This window comes from Schistocerca cancellata, chromosome 11 (genome assembly GCF_023864275.1).
Source record: "Schistocerca cancellata isolate TAMUIC-IGC-003103 chromosome 11, iqSchCanc2.1, whole genome shotgun sequence".
Classification (NCBI taxonomy): Eukaryota; Metazoa; Arthropoda; class Insecta; order Orthoptera; family Acrididae; genus Schistocerca; species Schistocerca cancellata.
This window is the reverse complement of record NC_064636.1, coordinates 175,203,669-175,225,745: the sequence shown is the minus strand read 5'-3', so window position 1 is coordinate 175,225,745 and position 22,077 is coordinate 175,203,669. Positions and strand designations below refer to the sequence as shown.

Here is a 22,077-nt window from a genome sequence, read left to right as displayed (position 1 = left end):
CCAGGTTTTTTGTTTTCTGGGAAGATGTTTAAAACGTGTTGACATTAGCTTGAGTTTAAAGTGCTTACAGAGCACTGTTGAAATTCTTCAAAGTTGGGGAGATTACTTGCGTAACCTACCAGGAATACGACTAACGTTGTTAGCGTTAGAAGGTTTTCTTGAAACAGCCGCCTCTAACATGAGGAACAGACGCTGCCCACAAGCCGCCCAATCTGGGCACAGACGCTTGCAGTTATAGATTTTTGGTTCCTCCGCTTTCTCCATTTTTGTTGGCTCGTTTGTGTGCGGGAAAGTTGCCGACAATACCGCGGAATTTCTTTTCTTTTCCAATCTGAGCGTTAAAATCTCCTAGAAATATTTTTGCATTGTTTTCTGGGATTTCTGATGTATGATCCTTAAGGTTTTCCCAGAATTCATCTGTTTCTTCCCTATTTTTAGCATTATTTTTGTCATTTGTGGGAGCGTGAACATTAATTGATGTGTATTTTTTATTTGCACATCGAAAAGTGTGGAAAGATGTTCTCGATAATGTTGACCAAAAATGTTGGACAGAGTTCAGAATTTTTGTGTTTACAGCAAAAGCTGTGCCAAGCTGAGGGCATTTCTTCATTACAATCTTTCCAGATTTTCCTTTAAATATTCTGAATTTTTTTGATTCAAATGTGTTTTCATCAATGAAGCGAGTTTCTTGTAGCGCCACAATTTGTATGCCTTCCGTGTGTAACTGGTCTGTAAGGTGCTTAAGTTTTCCCACTTTGAGAAGGGAGTTTATGTTGAGAGTTGCTATGTTGAAGATTTTTCTGGGTTTAATCTTGTTGGATTTGCATGGTGTTGCAGACTCCCCAGAATCCATGGGTCTGCTTGCGTCGTTGCCGACGGTGGATTGGCCACCTGGGGCAGTTTCGTTATTGAAAGACATTTCCATCACGCGTTAAGATTGTAACTGTTGAAATTCTTCAAAGTTGGGGAGATTACTTGCGTAACCTACCAGGAATACGACTAACGTTGTTAGCGTTAGAAGGTTTTCTTGAAACAGCCGCCTCTAACATGAGGAACAGACGCTGCCCACAAGCCGCCCAATCTGGGTACAGACGCTTGCAGTTATAGATTTTTGGTTCCTCCGCTCTCTCAGCCGTTGGAAGTTAAAAATTCCTCATCCGCCTATGAGACCGTTGACCGGTTTTCACCCGTAACCCTAGGCAGGGGCCCTCACAGGGTTTTTTTACGAGGTTGTTACGAGGTTGTTACTCCTCCCCCTCCTCCTCCCTCATCACTTGTAAGATGAGGATCCGGGCTTGGGACCGGCAATGGCGGAGTTTAATAGTTTCTTTTATATACAGGGTGACTTTTTGCACCGTGCACAAACTGTAGGGGTTGATCGATGAGAGGATACTCAACAAAAAAGGTCTCCTATGGCTCTCCTCTTGCTCACCGTTCTCTCGGGTAAAGTAGAAAGTTGCCTACGAGTGCTTATCTGCTTTGTCTCGGCAGACCATGCATCAATTCCAGCCTGTGAGTTTCGTAGAGTTCATACATTTTCTTGTGCCCTGACACCAGCGGCTTAGGGGAAAACAATGGAAAACGGTATGTGTGGATAGGTCAGGCAGTACACCTCAAGCTGCTCCTTGTGAAACTGTAGAAGGTACGGTAAGGAAGGAGAAGGCGAGGATGACCTGGGACGGAACAGCGATTGGAATACATAAGAGAGACGATATTAGCTACTTCATCAATGAACAGCGACAGAAATTACTCTTCCTATCGAAACAGCTGCTTAGTGAAAAGTAGCGAAAGTGTCTCTGGCAATTTTTTTTAACTTTTGCGTATGCACGTGATATGTTTTTCTAGCAGCACTTAACGTTTAAATGATTGATCAGGACGGAGTATTTAACTGTTGTAACTGGCTAGCCGCTGTACTCTCAGAGAAATACTAGTTTCTTTTATATACAGGGTGACTTTTTCCACCGTGCACAAACTGCAGGGGTTGATCGATGAGAGGATACGCAACAGAAAAGGTCTAATGCACCTATATACGGAAAAGCATGGTTTGAAAACAATACCAGCGATTATACTGCGTGACACGGAAAGTCGAGGAAGATCTAAAGCTGGATATGCAGAAGGATATTTGAACTTCATTCCTCGAATAAGAATACAGTGGTCAGAGCATAACTATGGAGTGGATGGGTCCCAGCATCGAACTTACCCACAGTCTCGGTACCGTCTGCAAAGCGATGCATGAAGGCCCACTGTATGTTGTACCAGTTGGTGTAATAGAAGTCGTATAGTGCATCGGCCAGACCGAACATTTGTGATGCCTCTGGCTGTCGCTCCTCGCACAGCACACCGAAGTCCTCGCGAAAGAAAAGGTACCGTGGCTGATACTCCAGCAGTTCATCATTCAACAGCGGCCGCCTGTAACACACAAGCTGCACGGTTAAATCTAAAAACCAACTATGTGTAGTGTATTCAAGAATGTAAAAATACCCAGAATTGATGTTTATACAGCAGTGAATTACAATCTTCCTGGCAGAGCAAAACTGTGTGCCTAGCAGTGACTCGAACCCGGAACCTTTACATTCTTTAAAGGAAGAATAGGAACACAGCACTCGCAAACCTGTTGGTTTTTTTACTGTTCTTGCACATACAGATTTTTGTAACAAATAGCGACCTTCATTGCATGTGACTGAGACGCTGATTTTAACTATTTCTTGCAAAATATTCACTCTGTTCTGTGCTGATACATCGTTTGAACTGGTTTCAGATGTAAATTAGAGACATTACACAGCAGATCTGCAACGCTTACCTCACAATAGTCTTACCTTTGAATAAGAATTTCACATGCTTTGCCAGAAACTGAAATTGTTTTATTCATGTTAATGTTTGGAATGGCTCAAATGGCTCTGAGCACTATGGGACTTAACTTCTGACGTCATCAGTCCCCTAGAACTTAGAACTACCTAAAACTAACTAACCTGCCGGCCGGGGTGGCCGAGCGGCTCTAGGGGCTACAGTCTGGAACCGCGAGACCGCTACGGTCGCAGGTTCGAATCCTGCCTCGGGCATGGATGTGTGTGATGTCCTTAGGTTAGTTACGTTTAAGTAGTTCTAAGTTCTAGGGGACTGATGACCTCAGAAGTTAAGTCCCATAATGCTCATAGCCTTTTTTTTGTAGCAGAGTGTGAGCTCATTTGGGACGTCTGGGATCGAGTTCCCGTCTGGCACACAGTTCCAATCTGCCAGGCAGTTTCGTGTCTGGGTTAACTGTCGTGATACCTGCAATAACTCAAGACTGGCGGGACAGCTGAAAGCAGAACTCTCACAGATAGATGATGTCGGTCGAGTGTGTACCGTGTAACTCTTCCACTTCTTCAGTTACTTGGAGCTAATCCAGTGGTTGAGCACAACATGATACATTGAAGTGCCAAAGAAATTGGTATACACATGTGTATTCACATACCTACAGAGGTATGTAAACAGGCATAATACGACGCTGCGGTCGGAAACGTCAGCAGGGGACTGTTCAAGCTGGTGCAGGCTTTGTAATGGTGTGGGGCGTGTGCAGTTGGAGTGAAATGGGACCCCCGATACGTCTACATACGACTGTGACGTGATAGACGACACGTACGTAAGCATCCTGTCCGATCACCTGCATCCATTCATGTTCATTGTGCATTGCAACGGACTTGTGAAATTCCAGCAGGACAATGCGACACCGTACACGCCCAGAATAGCTACAGAGTGGCTCCAGGGAGACTCTTCTGAGTTTAAACACTCCCGCTGGCCACCGAATTCACATTATTGATCATATCTGAGATGCCTTGCAACGTGTTGTTCAGTAGATATCTCCATCCCCTCGTACACTTACAGATTTATGGACAGCCCTGCAGGATTCATGGTGTCAGTTCCCTCCAGCACTACTTCAGACATTACTCGAGTCCATGCCACGTCGTGTTGCGGCACTTCTGTGTGCTGGCGGGGGCTCTACGTGATATTAGGCAGGTGTGCCACTTTCCTCGGCTCTTCAGTGTATATGCCAGTAACGATACAATATTTGCTACCATACTCAATTTAAGCGCATTCGCATCGGCACACAAAGTGGCAAGTCAAAAAACTGTGCAATAAATTCTCGTCACAGGTAATTGTAGTGTCCTCACGTTCTGTGCAAAGCGGTGGCAGACTACTACCATGGAAGACAATCGTGGTCAATGTGTGTACAAAGGCTGCCCTGAAGGGCCTTTGCGTTTTCCATAGTTTTGGCTTGTAAAGCGCTTGAGACGTTAATACATATGTGATGCGGTTGCAGTAATTAAGTCTACTGTTGGAATTTAGAGATGACCAACTGCAAGTGGTGGTATGAGCACTATAGAAGATATGCGAAATAATGTGCTGCCTGAACTGAGGGATGGTATCAAAGCTGTGCATGTCTGTGCCCCCTGATTCGTCTCCGATTTTCGACTTTATATTGACATCGAACCGATAATAGACACACTAATATATGCCACCTCTTAATCTCTTTCACCTGCACTCTCCCCTGTTCTTTTGCTGCTGACAAAGACGTCGAAGTTCACAGGTTCTTCACCACTGCCACCGCGAACCATTCCAGCGCCATCGCAGCCACCTACACCATCGTCGAATCCATCACCAACACCATCCCCAGCCCCAGAACGGCGACTGGCCCAGCACTGCTAGTACTGGGAGTTCCAACCACGTCCACCCCCGTTCTATTGACATTACCACCATCATAAACTCCTGTTAACGTCCTTATCTACACATAACTAGCGCCACCTAGTATTCTACGAACCTCACACATAGTCATAAGACCGCACGTACTAAACAGAGCAGATAAACCTTCACCCTCGATTCAAAATATAAAAAAAAAACAAATCACAAAAGACTTTTCTAAATTCATGGACACGAAGTCTAAAATTCCTCTCAACTACCGTCGTCAAATATATTCCTCTCCACTTTTAATTCACCTCCCTATTCACTTCCTATACCTTCATGCCCATAGCCCAACAGAATAATCATGCTTTCATCCCACCATACTATCCGTGTGTCTCCACATAACCTGCAGTAAACCAAACACCCACACACACTATCCATGACAGGTGTGGAGTAGTGACCCAACCCCTACACAGTAACCTGCTGTGCAGCAGCAATTAGGTTCCACAAAAACGTCCCCTGTTGGCTATAAATCATCTTCAGTCACCCTGCTGAAAACTTTATCCTGATCACCTATTTTACCACGATAACAGTCGCCTGCACTACTGTGTATATCTGTCTGAGCTGTCCTATGCCACATAATTTCCTGGCTCACACTGACCAGTCCTTCTCCACCTACAGTACTGGAGCTGACCTGCGTTTCCACATCACTTCCCCTGACGAACTTAGTTGTGGGTGTCTGTTGATGACCTCCTTTTCGGAAGACCTACTCCACTTCCCCGACATATTCGTCACCAAAGTGACTCCTCTGCCAACCTCCTCAGGTGCATAGCGGCAGAAGTCTTTCATCCAATTTGAAGCAATCATGACTCAGTCCAACTGTCCGTCCTAATCCCCAATTTTCACCTTCTTAGGCATCCCACCATAATCTGCCTAAAATAATCGAAGAACATTGCCACAAGATCTGGGAGCTTACCCTTATCCTCCTAGGGAGACACTCTATCACACTCCACACTATCAATATATCTGCAACGCTCCTTCCATATCCCTATATGTCCATCACTCGAGAGATTCCATTACCCTCTCACTCTCAACTTCTTGTATTCACCCTGCATGCTATGAACACTTTCAAACATATCAGTAACAGCAAAATATATAAAATGTATGTCAATTCCTAAGACACCAAACTGCAGAGGTCATCGGTCCTTAGACTTACACACTACTTGAACTAACTTAACTCTAAGCACAACACTCACACCCATGCCTGAGGGAGGACTCGAACCTCTGGCGGGAGGGGCTGCACGATTAGTGACATGGCGCCTCTAACAGCGCGGCCACTCTGCGTGGCAAAATATATAAAAACTCGCTTCCTTCTGCTGATATCTTGCAATTTTTTCTTTAATCGTCATCACTGCTTAGCCTTTTAATTTGTCTATTAACGTGGCTTGTGGCCTCCTTTTCTTGCTGAATTGATGCCAGTATCAGGGCAAGAGGCGCTGGTACACAGTAATAGCGTTATTTCTTCTGGAGCTGACTATCTTTTTTGTCCCGTGTATGGTGAGGAGATGCTCAGTTTCTGTGTCAGGTTCCACAGGTTTCCCGCACATAATTGTTCACAAATTATGAAAACATCGGAAGTGTTTAAGAGTATCGGTGGCTTCTCTGGTCAAAGGAGTAACATCTTCCATTGTGTTTGTCTGCTCCACTCGTCTGCTGTGTATTGTGTGGTACATTACAAGACAAAAGAAGACCCCAAAAATCGGAGGATGCACGGAATCAAATAACTATAAAAGACTAGTTGCTCTAATCATCTTCTTCACTGTTGTTTACCAATCATATTTTTTTACTGTGTAGAGAATTAAAATGATCCCACTAGTTTCTGCAACAGGAAGGAAAACGTTTCTGTGAAAAAAGTCGAATACTGGCGAGCCACAATATTATGACCACCTGCTTAATAGATTGTTGGGCCGCCTTTGTAATGCAATACATCACAGATTCTGTGTATCATCGATTCTGCAGTTCTTTGGTAGATTTTTGGAGCTATGTGCCAGCAGGTGTCTACGCACAAATCACTTAATTCCAATACATAAAAGGCCCCCGATCTATGTGTACTGCGATGGCGACCCAGATGGGAACCATCCGATTCACATCAGCCGAATTTGGTGGGCAATGCAATAACGTGGCTTGACTATCATACTCCTCGAATCACTGCAGCACAATACTGTCTTCGAGACATATATAGTTGTTCTGCTTGAAGATGACATCATCATCATGGAAAACATCAAGCATGAATGGGTGCAGGTGGTCAGCAGGTGACATGGTGCCTTCGGTTACTACCACAGGTCCCATGCAAGCGCAAGAGGATGTCTACTGTAACGTAATACTGCTGTGTCAGAAGCCTGCATCCGTGGTGTGGTCCACGTTTCGAGCAGCCGGGCGCTTGGAAGACGTCATTTTTGGAGACGACCAGCAACCCAGTACAGCATCGGATGAGCTGACACGTTTCCAGAGATATAGTCAAATATCGATGTTCCCGAGCTTACTACAATCATAACTGATGATGTCGTTGGTGAGCTGTGTACGGCTTGCGTTTATCCCTTCTATTATGGTACTGCCACCTCGTTTTTCTTATTCCATTTACTGGAACCACTAACTTCCTGCCTTACTTGCCCGTGAGTGGGAGCAGCAGAGCGTATCGATAAGTGCACTGTCGTACCATCTCTGGAGCGAACGACAGTATTCGTGGGTCGTTGTGTGTCTGGCAGTCTGTTAGGGACGGACAAGCAGTGCAGTCGGCACACAGCAGCAGTGAAGTCGTGGGACGGAGCGCCGGTGAGGCGCCGACAGCCACTGCTCGCCGACCACTGGCGACACACATGAACTGTCCGACGGAGGGAGATTGGAGCGGGACGACCGTTGGTTGGTCGTTCGGTTGGTCGTCTAGTTGGTCGCCTCATCGGCCGATGTATACTTGGTCCGGGCCTGGGGCAGTTGGTCGGTTGGCGCGGAGCAGCGAGGAAATCTCTCTGGCGCGTCGTTTGGCCGGGCCCGCTGGCGGCCTCTGTGCGGTGCCAGAGTGTGTGGTGCTGTCCCCACTGCTACGAGGTTAGTGGCTCACCGATCCTGGACATGAAAGTTGTGCCAACATGTTGTCGTCTGCTTCAGAGGCCTTTGTTCAACAACGTGCACTGAAAAGTGTGCTAAGAAACACATGTGCATCCATTCGCATTGTGCTCTTTTGCCAGAGTTGCTACAGATCGCCATCTATCCTTCTTTACAGAGCAGACAGGCCTTCAAACCCCACATTCTGTGAAGAGTAGTGAATGTCCAACCACTTAGCGCCTATGGTAGTCTCACTGTCCTCCTACCTCTTTCGTAGATGTTTACAACAGTAGCACGTGAACATTCGACCATCTTCGCCGTTTTCGACACACTCATTCACAGGCTCTGCATAATAATAACATACCTCTCTGGCAAAGTCACTCATGTCAGTGTATTTCTCTATTTGCAGCGTACATCTTCCCCCATCCCTCTCTGCTCGGATTACATGCTTGTCTTACTGCGTCATGTGGCGGCAACGCCACCAGTAGGCCCCCAGCATTGCAGTGGCCAGTGGTCATAATGTTTTGGTCGATCAGTGTACAATAGCAAATTATAATGACTTCGATGAAGGTTTGATTGTACACTGGTTTATACCTAAGTATTAAGTTCCCGCGTATGTTCTTGTCGCCTTCAATTTCGTAGTGCGCTGGCTGTTCGCTGGCGGAGTACATGTCGTGAACCCAACTGCTTAATTTCGTGTGCAGCATGTCTCTCACACGTTCCATGTCCTTAATCCATCCATGGAGTCGCTGCTCAGTCGTGTCGTTACCCTGAGAGACACAGAAAATAGTTCTAATTAGTTGCATAGCATTCAAAAGCATCAGAGAGTCTTAACTTTCACTTATATGTATCATTATTACATACCGTTAAATTATTGTCGGCTCATTAGTGTAGTTGATTCAGTTTTGTATAATCATTAAAACATTAATGCATAGTAGGTATCTAGCGCTGGCGTATTAAACACTCACAATTCCCAAACCATGACATCAGATAAGAGAGCTACGAATAATCTTTGATAGTTAACTAAACAAACGTGTGAATGTAAGAATGCATGCTGACGTGGCAATATGTATGACTGAAATGTTCTATGGCTGCTACTCGTAGAGACAAATGGCACAGCTGGAACTCCGAGGAAATTTTATTCAGATTTTTTAACAATTTTCGGAAAGAGAATCGTCAGATTCTGTCTGAAATCTTACTCGTTAGGAATGCTATGAGAAGCAAGGATACGTGTTCCGAACTTTTGGGTGGGTAACAACCGGTCCAGATCAGAAAAATTATCTGAATTACTTGAGGACATATTAAATTTCAGTTTCACTCAAAACTTTATGGCATTTGCCTTTTGTCACACACCTCACGTCTGGACAGTCGGGAAAATGGAACAGAAGAGAATCGAAGCATATGAGGAGGGGCGATAGGCAAGAATGTTGACATTTAGGTGGACCGATAAAATCAGAAATGAGGAGATTCTTCACAGAATCAGAGAAGGCAAGATAAAATGCTGCTGAAAATTTCTGTTTGTTGCTCGTCATTAGGCATGAGGTCGTCTATCTGAACATGTCACGAATCTTGCAGATTGCAACGAATGTTGCCGTTTATGGATCTTATGAGCTTGAGAAGCTGAAAAATGACTCCATCACAGCTGTTCTCGTTTATGATTACAGAGAGGCTAAATAGGAGAAGATATCTCGAAATACCTCTGTTCTTTATAAAGAGAGTAGAGTGGTTTGTGTATCTACGCTAGGGGTATAGTTAAATGCAGGGGAGAGAGCGGATATACGTAGAGGCAATAACGAAACTAAAAGGAAGATTGAAGAGTTGGATTAAAATTCAGGATGAAGGGTACCATTGATAAGATTCGTTAATGACATTCCTATCCTCAGTGAAGATGAAGAAGAATTTCATGATCTGTTGGATAGAATGAACAATCTTATGCATACAGAATATAGATTGAGAGAAAAGGGAAGGAAGGCAAAAGTAATCACAAGTAGCGGAAATGAGAATAGCGAGAAAATTAAGATCAAAATTGGGGATCACCAAGCAGACAGAGTTGAGGAATTCTGCTAAATGGAAAGCAAAAAAATCCATGATGGACAAAGCAAGCAGCACATAAAAAGGAGGCTAGCACAGACAAAGGAGGAATTTTTAGCCAGGAGTACCGGTATCAAATATTGGCCTTAATTTGAGGAAGAAATTTATGAGAATGTGCATTTGGACAGTCGGGAAAATGGAACAGAAGAGAATCGAAGGATATGAGGAGGGGCGATAGGCAGGAATGTTGACACTTAGGTGGACCGATAAAATCAGGAATGAGGAGATTCTCCACAGAATCAGAGAAGGCAAGATAAAATGCTGCTGGCAACTTTGGATGGCTTTTCCATTAAATTTGAGATCGGTCTTCTAATTTAGGGAATGATAACGGTGGTGAGGGGATTAAGAACGTTTTATCGAAGACTGGTAGTAAGGTGCTCTATGTAGTCTATTTGCTTTCTTCGACATGGCGGAGGCCTCACTGATTTCTGAATGCTTTTGTGTGTGTGTGTGGGGGGGGGGTCACAGTGTGTTGGTGTTGGAATTGAGATAGGATGGACAGAGAAGATTACTGAAAAAGACACTTTGCTGAGAGTAGAGACCAGAGGCTCAGGTACTGATGATACGGAAGTGAGCTGCCAGGGTTTCCCAGGGGGAAAGCAAACCATTCTCCAGATTTACAACCTCGCCCAACCTAGTGGCTGCCCGGTAGGTGGAGAGGTTCCGCAAGCAGTGGGCAGGGGCTGCTTCCTCGTACTTTGTGGACCGTCTTTGCAAACAGCCATCAGCCACTTTAGAAAACACGGACTACACAAAGTAATGAGCCACCCGCATGAGCTGTCCTTCTCCAAAAGTCCTCTGATGCGAGGCTAGTGCAGTGGGTGTGAAAACGCGCGATTGGTGTGTTAGAGTGTAATGTCAGGAACACAGAGTGGGAACTGACGTTATTTAGGAGCAGGGCTCTATGTGATTGGCATCTGATCATGATGTGTCGTTTTGGTGGGGTTCTGTATAGACTACTGGAAGAAACCTCGCAACTGGGCTGTGGTGATTGTCACTTTTTGGCAGGAAAAGAGGGCAAAACGTAAGACACAGTCAAAGCAATTAGTACTTGAGGCTGTCACGTGGAACAGAGTACATTGTCTTGCAGCTGAGATGAGGTGCAGAGCACAGTGTTACAACTGCAGCAACGTGCCCTCGTCTTCCCTTCAGACCCATTTGCACTGTCGCAGCGTTCATCATGGCGCGTAGCAAATAAAATACGTGAGCATTATTAGGAACACCGACGAGTTAGGGCATTCTTGTTAGGAATTTATGGAATGATATACGATAGCCTGTCTCAGGTTTCAGTCAGTCACCAAGATTTCAGTCAATATTTTCCACTAGGTATTTGCGAGTTTTGGAACAGAGATTCAGACCATCACTTTGAGTTAACAGGGAACAATCTTCTCAGGCAGTCAAGTAATCCTACGATCCATTATAATCACTAATTATAGCTTCCATACAGATACCACCTGTCAACTATTTGACTCTCTCGTTTTCATGAACTGTGATGATCTATGTTCAAATGAATAAATTTCTGTTTAAATAATACATTGTTTTTTAATCAGACACCTTCCTGTCACTTTAAGTTATTGAATAAGTACTTCACTTTAGGATCTATACCTATGGTCTAAAATCAGGTTATCCATTAGACGCTGCAAACATTAAATTCATGGGATAGGTGTTACGGGGGTGCCCAGCACACAATTAGATTTATGACTGAGGGAATATTTTCCACAAAGAGGGAACTTCGCGAAAGACTATGTAGAAAACACTAACAAGAAGAAGGGGCCGGATGATACAACATGAGTTAAGATAACAGGGAACAACTTCCATAGTACTATAGGCAGCTGTGGTGAGTAAAAAGTATAGGGGTTGATAGCGGGGTAGATAGCGATTGTAATATACGCAACAAATAACTGAGGATGTAGAATGTAAGAGCTACTCTCAGATGAAGAGGTTGGTACAGGAGAGGAATTCGTGGCGGGTCACATGAAACATGAAAAAGCCGTAACAACGTTAATGTAAAGTAAGTGCCTAGTGATGACGTAAGATGAAAGAGCTGTAGATATTTCTCGGTATTTACAGTACAAAAGTTTGAATGTACGAATGCATGCTCCCATGGAAGTATGTCTGACTGGAACGTTCTCAGGCTGGCAGCAGCGTCAGGCTCCCTCATGTAGAGCCACGTGTCGTGGCTGACAGTCCGAGCAGATTTTATTCAAACTTCTGAACGATTTTTGGGAAAGAAAATAGACAGATCGTTTCATTATAAATGACACATCCCGTATAGCCAATGTTGAAGACATAAAATGTCAGATGGTGGAGATTTAGACCAATCTCCACTAAATATGTACCCAACAGGCTCAGGCTTGTAAAGTGGTATCTGATATAAAGTTTCCCAAAAGTGTTGACGAAGTTCTGAGAAAATACGAGAAAAGAGAGTTACAGACAATTTTCTTCCCTGTCCTTAACTACTCTGAGCGTGGGCTATATGCGTAATATCCCCACAAGGTTCACGGAAGTACAGGTGGGGTCAGAATTCTTGCGAAAGGTTATTATTAGTGCCGGAGAGCCAAAGCCAGCTACATTGTGAGCCAGATAAATCAGGAAACAATCTCGAAGAACTGATCAGGCGTTGTGTGACATATAACACAGCTTAAATGAAGAGAAAAAAATACCACTTACCATGTTTTCGAATCCGAGGGGAATGAACAGTCGCGAGACCTGCGTCACGCCGAGTGAGAACAGCTGTGCGAAGTCTCGCGAGTAGTTGGAGAGCTGTTCCGGGTAGACCGTCCGCTGGACCCGGAGTTCTGGACAATAAGACAGACCAGTTAACAAGCCAGTGGATCAGATTTCTGTAGAAGCACAGTTTTTCACTTCCTGCCTTTACCAGCTCACAGGACTTGTTTTTTGAAACTAGATTAGTGTACAGTGTCAGTAATCGTAAAAGTTATAGTATGGACGCTTTGATTGGATGTTGTTGTTGTTGTTGTTGTGGTCTTCAGTCCTGGGACTGGTTTGATGCAGCTCTCCATGCTACTCTATCCTGTGCAAGCTTCTTCATCTCCCAGTACCTACTGCAACCTACATCCTTCAGAATCTGCTTAGTGTATTCATCTCTTGGTCTCCCCCTACGATTTTTACCCTCCACGCTGCCCTCCAATACCAATACTAAACTGGTGATCCCCTGATGCCTCAGAACATGTCCTACCAACCGATCCCTTCTTCTGGTCAAGTTGTGCCACAAACTTCTCTTCTCCCCAATCCTATTCAGTACTTCCTCATTAGTTATGTGATCTACCCATCTAATCTTCAGCATTATTCTGTAGCACCACATTTCGAAAGCTTCTATTCTCTTCTTGTCCAAACTATTTACCGTCCATGTTTCACTTCCATACATGGCTACACTCCATACAAATACTTCCAGAAATGACTTCCTGACACTTAAATCTATACTCGATGTTAACAAATTTCTCTTCTTCAGAAACGCTTTCCTTGCCATTGCCAGTCTACATTTTATATCCTCTCTACTTCGACCATCATCAGTTATTTTGCTCGCCAAATAGCAAAACTCCTTTACTACTTTAAGTGTCTCATTTCCTAATCTAATTCCCTCAGCATCACCCGACTTAATTCGACTACATTCCATTATCCTCGTTTTGCTTTTGTTGATGTTCATCTTATATCCTCCCTTCAAGATACCATCCATTCCGTTCAAGTGCTCTTCCAAGTCCTTTGCTGTCTCTGACAGAATTACAATGTCATCGGCGAACCTCAAAGTTTTTATTTCTTCTCCATGGATTTTAATACCTACTCCGAATTTTTCTTTTGTTTCCTTTACTGCTTGCTCAATATACAGATTGAATAACATCGGGGAGAGGCTACAACCCTGTCTTACCCCCTTCCCAACCGCTGCTTCCCTTTCATGTCCCTCGACTCTTATAACTGCCGTCTGGTTTCTGTACAAATTGTAAATAGCCTTTCGCTCTCTGTATTTTGCCCCTGCCACCTTTAGCATTTGAAAGAGAGTATTCCAGTCAACATTGTCAAAAGCTTTCTCTAAGTCTACAAATGCTAGAAACGTAGGTTTGCCTTTCCTTAATCTTTCTTCTAAGATAAGTCGTAAGGTCAGTATTGCCTCACGTGTTCCAGTATTTCTACGAAATCCAAACTGATCTTCCCCGAGGTCGGCTTCTACTAGTTTTTCCATTCGTCTGTAAAGAATTCGTGTTAGTATTTTGCAGCTGTGGCTTATTAAACTGATTGTTCGGTAATTTTCACATCTGTCAACACCTGCTTTCTTTGGGATTGGAATTATTATATTCTTCTTGAAGTCTGAGGGTATTTCACCTGTTTCATACATCTTGCTCACAAGATGGTAGATTTTTGTCAGGACTGGCTCTCCCGAGGCCGTCAGTAGTTCCAATGGAATGTTGTCTACTCCGGGGGCCTTGTTTCGACTCAGGTCTTGCAGTGCTCTGTCAAACTCTTCACGCAGTATCGTATCTCCCATTTCATCTTCATCTACATCCTCTTCCATTTCCATAATATTGTCCTCAAGTACATTGCCCTTGTATAGACCCTCTATATACTCCTTCCACCTTTCTGCTTTCCCTTCTTTGCTTAGAACTGGGTTTCCATCTGAGCTCTTGATGTTAATACAAGTGGTTCTCTTTTCTCCAAAGGTCTCTCTAATTTTACTGTAGGCTGTGTCTATCTTACCCCTAGTGAGATAAGCCTCTACATCCTTACATTTGTCCTCTAACCATCCCTGCTTAGCCATTTTGCACTTCCTGTCGATCTCATTTTTGAGACGTTTGTATTCCTTTTTGCCTGATTCATTTACTACATTTTTATATTTTCTCCTTTCATCTATTAAATTCAATATTTCTTCTGTTACCCAAGAATTTCTACTAGCCCTCGTCTTTTTACCTACTTGATCCTCTGCTGCCTTCACTACTTCATCCCTCAAAGCTACCCATTCCTCTTCTACTGTATTTCTTTCCCCCATTCCTGTCAATTGTTCCCTTATGCTCTCCCTGAAACTCTGTACAACCTCTGGTTCTTTCAGTTTATCCAGGTCCCATCTCCTTAAATTCCCACCTTTTTGCAGTTTCTTCAGTTTTAATCTACAGGTCATAACCAATAGATTGTGGTCAGAATCCACATCTGCCCCTGGAAATGTCTTACAATTTAAAACCTGGTTCCTAAATCTCTGTCTTGCCATTATATAATCTATCTGATACCTTTTAGTATCTCCAGGGTTCTTCCATGTATACAACTTTCTATCATGATTCTTAAACCAAGTGTTAGCTATGATTAAGTTGTGCTCTGTGCAAAATTCTACCAGGCGGCTTCCTCTTTCATTTCTTAGCCCCAATCCATATTCACCTACTACGTTTCCTTCTCTCCCTTTTCCTGCACTCGAATTCCAGTCATCCATGACTATTAAATTTTCGTCTCCCTTCACTGTCTGAATAATTTCTTTTATTTCATCATACATTTCTTCAATTTCTTCGTCATCTGCAGAGCTAGTTGGCATATAAACTTGTACTACTGTAGTAGGTGTGGGCTTTGTATCTATCTTGGCCACAATAATGCGTTCACTAAGCTATTTGTAGTAGCTTACCCGCGTTCCTATTTTCTGATTCATTAGTAAACCTACTCCTGCATTACCCCTATTTGACTTTGTGTTTATAACCCTGTAGTCACCTGACCAGGAGTCTTGTTGCTCTTGCCACCGAACTTCACTAATTCCCACAATATCTAACTTTAACCTATCCATTTCCCTTTTCAAATTTTCTAACCTACCTGCCCGATTAAGTGATCTGACATTCCACGCTCCGATCCGTAGAACGCCAGTTTTCTTTCTCCTGATAATGACATCCTCTTGAGTAGTCCCCGCCCGGAGATCCGAATGGGGGACTATTTTACCTCCGGAATATTTTACCCAAGAGGACGCCATCATCATTTAATCATACAGTAAAGCTGCATGCCCTCGGGAAAAATTACGGCCGTAGTTTCCCCTTGCTTTCAGCCGTTCGCAGTACCAGCACAGCAAGGCCGTTTTGGTTATTGTTACAAGGCCAGATCAGTCAATCATCCAGACTGTTGCCCCTGCAACTACTGAAAAGGCTGCTGCCCCTCTTCAGGAACCACACGTTTGTCTGGCCTCTCAACAGATACCCCTCCGTTGTGGTTGTACCTACGGTACGGCCATCTGTATCGCTGAGGCACGCAAGCCTCCCCACCAACGGCAAGGTCCATGGTTCATGGGGGGGGGGGGGGGGGGGACTGGATGTTACACAGCTCATAATACAGTGGCACGTCCAAAGAGCACATCAGGTGGAGCGAGAGGAGTATCTTCACATAACGTATATTCAGCCATAAAAATTCTTCAAACATTGCCTAAGAGTCAAAGTATCAACCTACTTGAAGGAATGGAAATATACAATTGCTTCAAAAATCACCCACGCGACTTGCTTAACGATTAGACAAGTTTAAGAAATAACAGATTTTTAAATAATTTCCACTCAGTTACATACATGCGTAGTTTACCTGTTTCATTCTGACTTAGTGATATGCATGGGATGTAAACATTTGTACAGAAGCGGTTATATACTGGTGTTATTGTATGGGTAGTCCTTAGGGCGTTTTCAGTGAGTTGTATTGTTTTATAAGTAAACAAGATAGAATCATGGGCACGTCCATGCATCTTTACGTTACAGTTTATACACATATAAGATGACGTGTATAATTATTACTGTCTTGTTTTTATGACCATCGAAGCTGCTCAATCTTTGGTATAGATACCATGTGTACAGGGAGACAATTATTGAAATATGTGAAATAAAATCGTTATACCTTCTGAACTCTTCACGTCAGGACTTTCTAACTGTACGGTTGTCTGGAGGACATGATTGGAATTTTATGGTTTGGGTTAGCGACGAAGCTAACTTTCATTTAGGTGGGTTCGTCAATAAGCAAAATTGGCGCGTCTGGGTGACTGAGAATCCGTATTTCGCGATCGAGAAGTCTGTTCACCCTCAATGGGCGACAGTGTGGTGTGCAGTGTCCAGCCACGGAATAATAGGTGCGGCATTCCTTTATGGCACTGTGATTACCGAACGATACGTGAAAGTGACCCTGATTTCGCCAAGATGTGGTTCATGCAAGACGGAGCTGGATCCAATAGAAGCAGGAGAGTGTTTGATGTCCTTGAGGAGCATTCTTTGGACCGTATTCTGGCTCTGGGGTGCCCACAGGCCGCTAGCATGGGCCTAGATTGGACGCCATATTCTCCACATCTGAACACATGCGATTCCATTTTGTGGGGCTATATTACGGAGGTGTTGAGCAATAACTCCACTGATGAGCTGAAAACAGCCATTCAGGAGATCACTGACGTCATCAATATTTCAACACTTCAGCGGGTCATGCAGAAATTCGCTATTCGTCTGCCCCATATCATAGCCAATGATGGCAGGCATATCGAACATGTTATAGCCTAAGTCAGAATATCTGTAGTAACGTTTACATGCTGAATAAGGTGTTGAAACGCCGTAGTTTGTAATTAATTTATGTTTTCACACAGAGTTCTATAACTGTGAACCTATACCATTACGCCATATCAAAATAAATAAATTTCGTATTCCATCCTCTTGTGCCATGTCAAATTCTGTTACCCAAATTAATCGTTTACACTGAGATGTACAATTGCTGACGAGAGCAAAGAACGAAAATTTTTCCTACCAGCTGCCTAAATTACGTAAACTGTATACATGAAGAGTGATTTGATGGGATTCGTGTTAAGTATGTTAACATCGGTAACAGTGAAAGTACGAGGGTTAGAACTTCAATAGTGGCAACTATTTATTTGCAGCTCATACAAAACAGATACGTGTTTCAAAGTTTTACTGCTAGTGAGTCCAATATGCGTTCCCCTTTACAGGTGTACCAGTCTTTCCTAAAATTATCCCGAAGTCGATTACTCGCCTTCCCTACCACAGTTCTCACATGCTCGTTTCATTTCATGTCACTTTTCAGTGTTACGCCCAGATATTTAAAAGAATCGACTGTGTTAGGCGGCGCACTGGTAATACTGTAATCGAACATTACAGGTTTGTTCTTCCTACTCATCCCCGTTAACTTACATTTTTCCACATTTACGGCTAGCTGCCATTCATCACACCAACCGGAAATTACGTCTAAGTCGTCTTGTAGCCTTCTATAGCCACTAACTTCGACACCTTACCGTACACAAGTAGAGAGGATATAATATACAGACTGGCTATGGCAAAGAAAGCGATTCTGCAGAAGAGAAGTTTGTCAACAGCGAGTATAGATTTAAGCGTCAGGAAGGCTTTTATGAAAGTATTTGAATGAAGAGTAGCCATGTATGGAAGTGAAACTTGGACGATAAATAGTTTAGACAAGAAGAGAGTAGAATCTTGCGAAATTTGGTGCTACAGAAGAATGATGAAGATTAGATGGATAGGTCACGTAACTAATGTGGAGGTACTGAATAGAATCGGGGAGAAGAGGAATTTGTGGCACAACTTGACTAGAAGAAGGGATCAGATGGTAGGTCACATTATGAGGCATCAAGGCTTCACCAATTTCGGGATGGAGGTAAGCGTGGAGGGTAAAAATCGTAGAGGGAGACCTAAGAAATCTTCAGTCTCATTTCCAACAGGTACCCCACTCATAGAATTATTGTCGGTGGCGACTTCAATCTATCCTCGATATGCTGAAAAAATTATACGTTTAATGGTGACGGCAGTCATAAAACGTCATCCGAAATTGTACTGAATGCTTTCTAAGAAAATTATTGTGAACAATTAGTTCATTAACCCACTCGAAGCGTAAATGGTGGCGATAGCATATTTGACATCTTAGCAACAACTGATCCTGGACAAATTGGGAGTATGATGATGAATACAGGGATTAGCGACCACAAGGCAGTTGCTTCTAGGCTGAATACCGCAACACCTACAACCATCAAAAAGAAACGGAAAATACATCTGTTTAAAAAAGCTGATGAAAATGCTCTTAACGCCTTTTTAAGAGACAGTCTCCACTCCTTCCGATCTGATCACGTAAGCGTAGAAAAGATGTGAAATGATTTCAGAGAGATAGTATAGATGGCAATTGAGAGATATATACCACATAAATTATTAAGTGATGGTACTGATCCCCCATGGTACACAAAGCGGGTGAGATCGCTGTTGCGGAAGCAAAGAAAAAAGCATTCCGAACTTAAAAGAACGCAAAATCCCGAAGATTGGCAAAGTTTTGCAGAAGTTCGAAATATAGCGCTGTGCCTCAATGCGAAATGCTTTTAATAATTTCGACAACGAAACTCTGTCTCGGAATCTGGCAGAAAACCCAAAGAGATCCTGGTCATACATAAAGCACACCAGTGGCCAGACGCAATCAATATCTTCACTGCGCGATAACAACGGTGAAGTCACTGATGACAGTGCCACTAAAGCAGAGTTATTAAACACGGTTTTCTGAAACTCCTTCACCAAAGAACACGAAGTAAATATTCCTGAATATTTCAGAGTATACAGATGTCATAGCTCCATATTTATCAATTATATACAACCTCTCGCTCACAGAAAGTTTCGTACCTAAGGATTGGAAAGTTGCTCAAGTCACACCAATACCCGAAAAGGGAAATAGGAGTAATCCACTGAATTACAGGCCCATATCCCTAACGTCGATTCCCCGTACGGTTTTCGAACATATACTATATTCCAACATTATGAAGTACCTCGAAGAAAACGATTTACTGACACATAGTCAGCACGTATTCAGAAAATATCGTTGTTGCGGAACACAACTAGCTTTTTATACTCATGAAGTAATGAGCGCTATCGACAGGGGATCTCAAATTGACTCCATATTTTTAGATTTTCAGAAGGCTTTCGACACCGTTCGTCACAAGCGTCTTCTTACCAAACTGCCTGCCTATGGAATATCGCCTCAGCTGTGCGGTTGGGTTCGTTATTTCCTGTCAGAAAGGTCACAGTTCGGAGTAATAGTCGGAAAGTCATCGAGTGAAACAGAAGTAATATCCGTTGATCCGAAAGGAAGTGTTGCAGGCCCTCTACTGTCCTTTATCTATATTTACGGCGTAGGAGACAAGCTGAGTAGCCGTCTTAGATTGTTCGCAGATGATGCTGTCATTTACGGTCTTGTAAAGACATCAGATGACCAAAACGAACTGGAAAACGATTTAGGAAAGTATGGTGCGAAAAGTGGCATTTGACCCTGAATAAAGAAAAGTGTGAAGTTATTCACACGAGTAATAAAAGAAATCCGCTAAATTTCGATTATGTGGTAAGTCACACAAATCTGAAGGCTGTAAATTCAACTAAATACTTAGGGGTTACAATTACAAATAATTCAAGTCGGAACGATCACATGTTGTGAGTAGAGCAAACCAAGGACTGTGATTGATTGGCAGAACACTTAGAAGGTGCAACAGGTCTACCAAAGAGACTGCTTACATTACACTTGTTCGCTGTATTGTGGAGTATTTGTGCGGTGTGGGATCCGTATCAGACGGGACTGACGGACGATATTGAAAAAGTTCAAAGAAGGGCGGCTCGTTTTGTACTATGGCGAAGTACGGAAGGTGGTGTCAGGGACATGATACGTGAATTGGAACGGAAATCATTAAAACAAAGGCGTATTTCGTTGCGACGGGATCATCTCATGAAATTTCAATCACCAATTTCCTCCCTCGGTTGCGAAAACATTCTGTTGGCACCCACATACAGAGGGAGAAATGATCATCACGATAAAATAAGAGAAATCAGGGCTTGCACAGAAAAAATTTAAGTGCTCTGTTTTTCCCGTGCACCATTCGAGAGTGGAACGGTAGAGAGACAGCTTGAATGTGGATCATTGAACCCTCTGCCAGGCACTTTATAGTGAACAGCGGAGTAATCACGTAGATGTAGATGAATAGATGAATACACCAAGCAGATCAAGAACGATGTAGGTTGCAGTAGTTACTCAGAGACGAAGAGACTTACACATGATAGAGACCTGCATCAACCCAGTCTCTGGACTGAAGACCATAACAACAACAACCGTACACCACACCATCATCAGCAAACAACCGCAGATTGCTGCCCACCCTATCCGCCAAATTCATTTATGTATGCAAAGAACAACAGCAGGCCAGCCGCTGTGGTCGAGCGGGTTTGGGCGCTTCAGTCCGGAACTGCACGCCTGCTACGGTCGCAGGTTCGAATCCTGCCTCGAGCATTGATAAGTGTCATGTCCTTAGGTTGGTTAGGTATAAGTAGTTCTAAGTATAGGGGACTGATGACCTCAGAAGTTATGTCCCACAGTGCTCAGAGCCATTTGAACCATTTTTGTAGTAATAAGCATGCCTGGCGTAGATAAACAATGATATTCGGATTTAGCTTATGACATGTACGATATGCCTGCCATGACTGATGGCGCAAACGAATAGCGAAATTCTGCATGACCCACTGACGCGCCGGATCATCGATGCTGTCGATGATGGCTGTTTTCAGCTCAGCAGTGGTTTCGTGGTTATTGCTGTACACCTTGTCCTTAATATAGACCCACAAAAAGGAGTTGCTTGTGTTTAGATCTGGAGAATATGGTGCTCAATCGTAGCCTCTAGATACCTCAGAGCCAGGATGCGGTCCCCAAAGTGCTCTCGCATGTCATCAAACACTCCCCAGCTTCGTTGGTGTCGAGCTCCGCCTTGCATACAGCACACCTTGGCGAAATCACGGTCACTCTGGATAATGGAGATGAAATTATGTTCCGAAATCTTCACGTAGCGTTCTGTAGTCACCTCGCCTTCGAGGAATATCGTACCAGTGGTTCCATGACCGGACATTTCACACCACACAGTCACCTCATGACGGTGAAGAGACTTCTCGATTGCGAAATACGGATTCTCAGTCCCCTCAAATGCGCCAATTTTGCTTATTGATGGATCCATCCAAATGAAAGTGAGATTCTTAGATAAACTAAACCATACAATTCCCGTCATGCCCTGTCGGCAGCCATGCAGTTTGAATGACCTAATGCAAACCGTTCAGAAATTTGTAAGTAGGCTGTTTAGGTTTTTGTATTGGTAACACCACGTAGCGCTCTGTATGAGAGTCGCTGGCTGTGCTGTGTGCAGTCTGTGGCTGGTTTGCATTGTTGTCTGCCATTGTAGTGTTGGGCAGTTGGATG

The 22,077-nt window shown here is 43.5% G+C and overlaps 1 protein-coding gene across 1 annotated transcript in view; it reads right to left on the bottom strand.

Annotated features, from left to right (window-relative positions):
• Window positions 1-22,077, bottom strand: part of LOC126108420 (uncharacterized) — a 99,103-nt gene that overhangs the window by 41,553 nt on the left and 35,473 nt on the right. The window contains exons 4-6 of the mRNA XM_049913627.1: window positions 12,523-12,650; window positions 8,356-8,531; window positions 2,201-2,409 (exon numbers count right to left, since the gene is read on the bottom strand). Of these exons, the coding sequence (XP_049769584.1) occupies window positions 2,201-2,409; window positions 8,356-8,531; window positions 12,523-12,650 (513 nt within the window). The remainder of the gene's footprint in view (window positions 1-2,200; window positions 2,410-8,355; window positions 8,532-12,522; window positions 12,651-22,077) is intronic.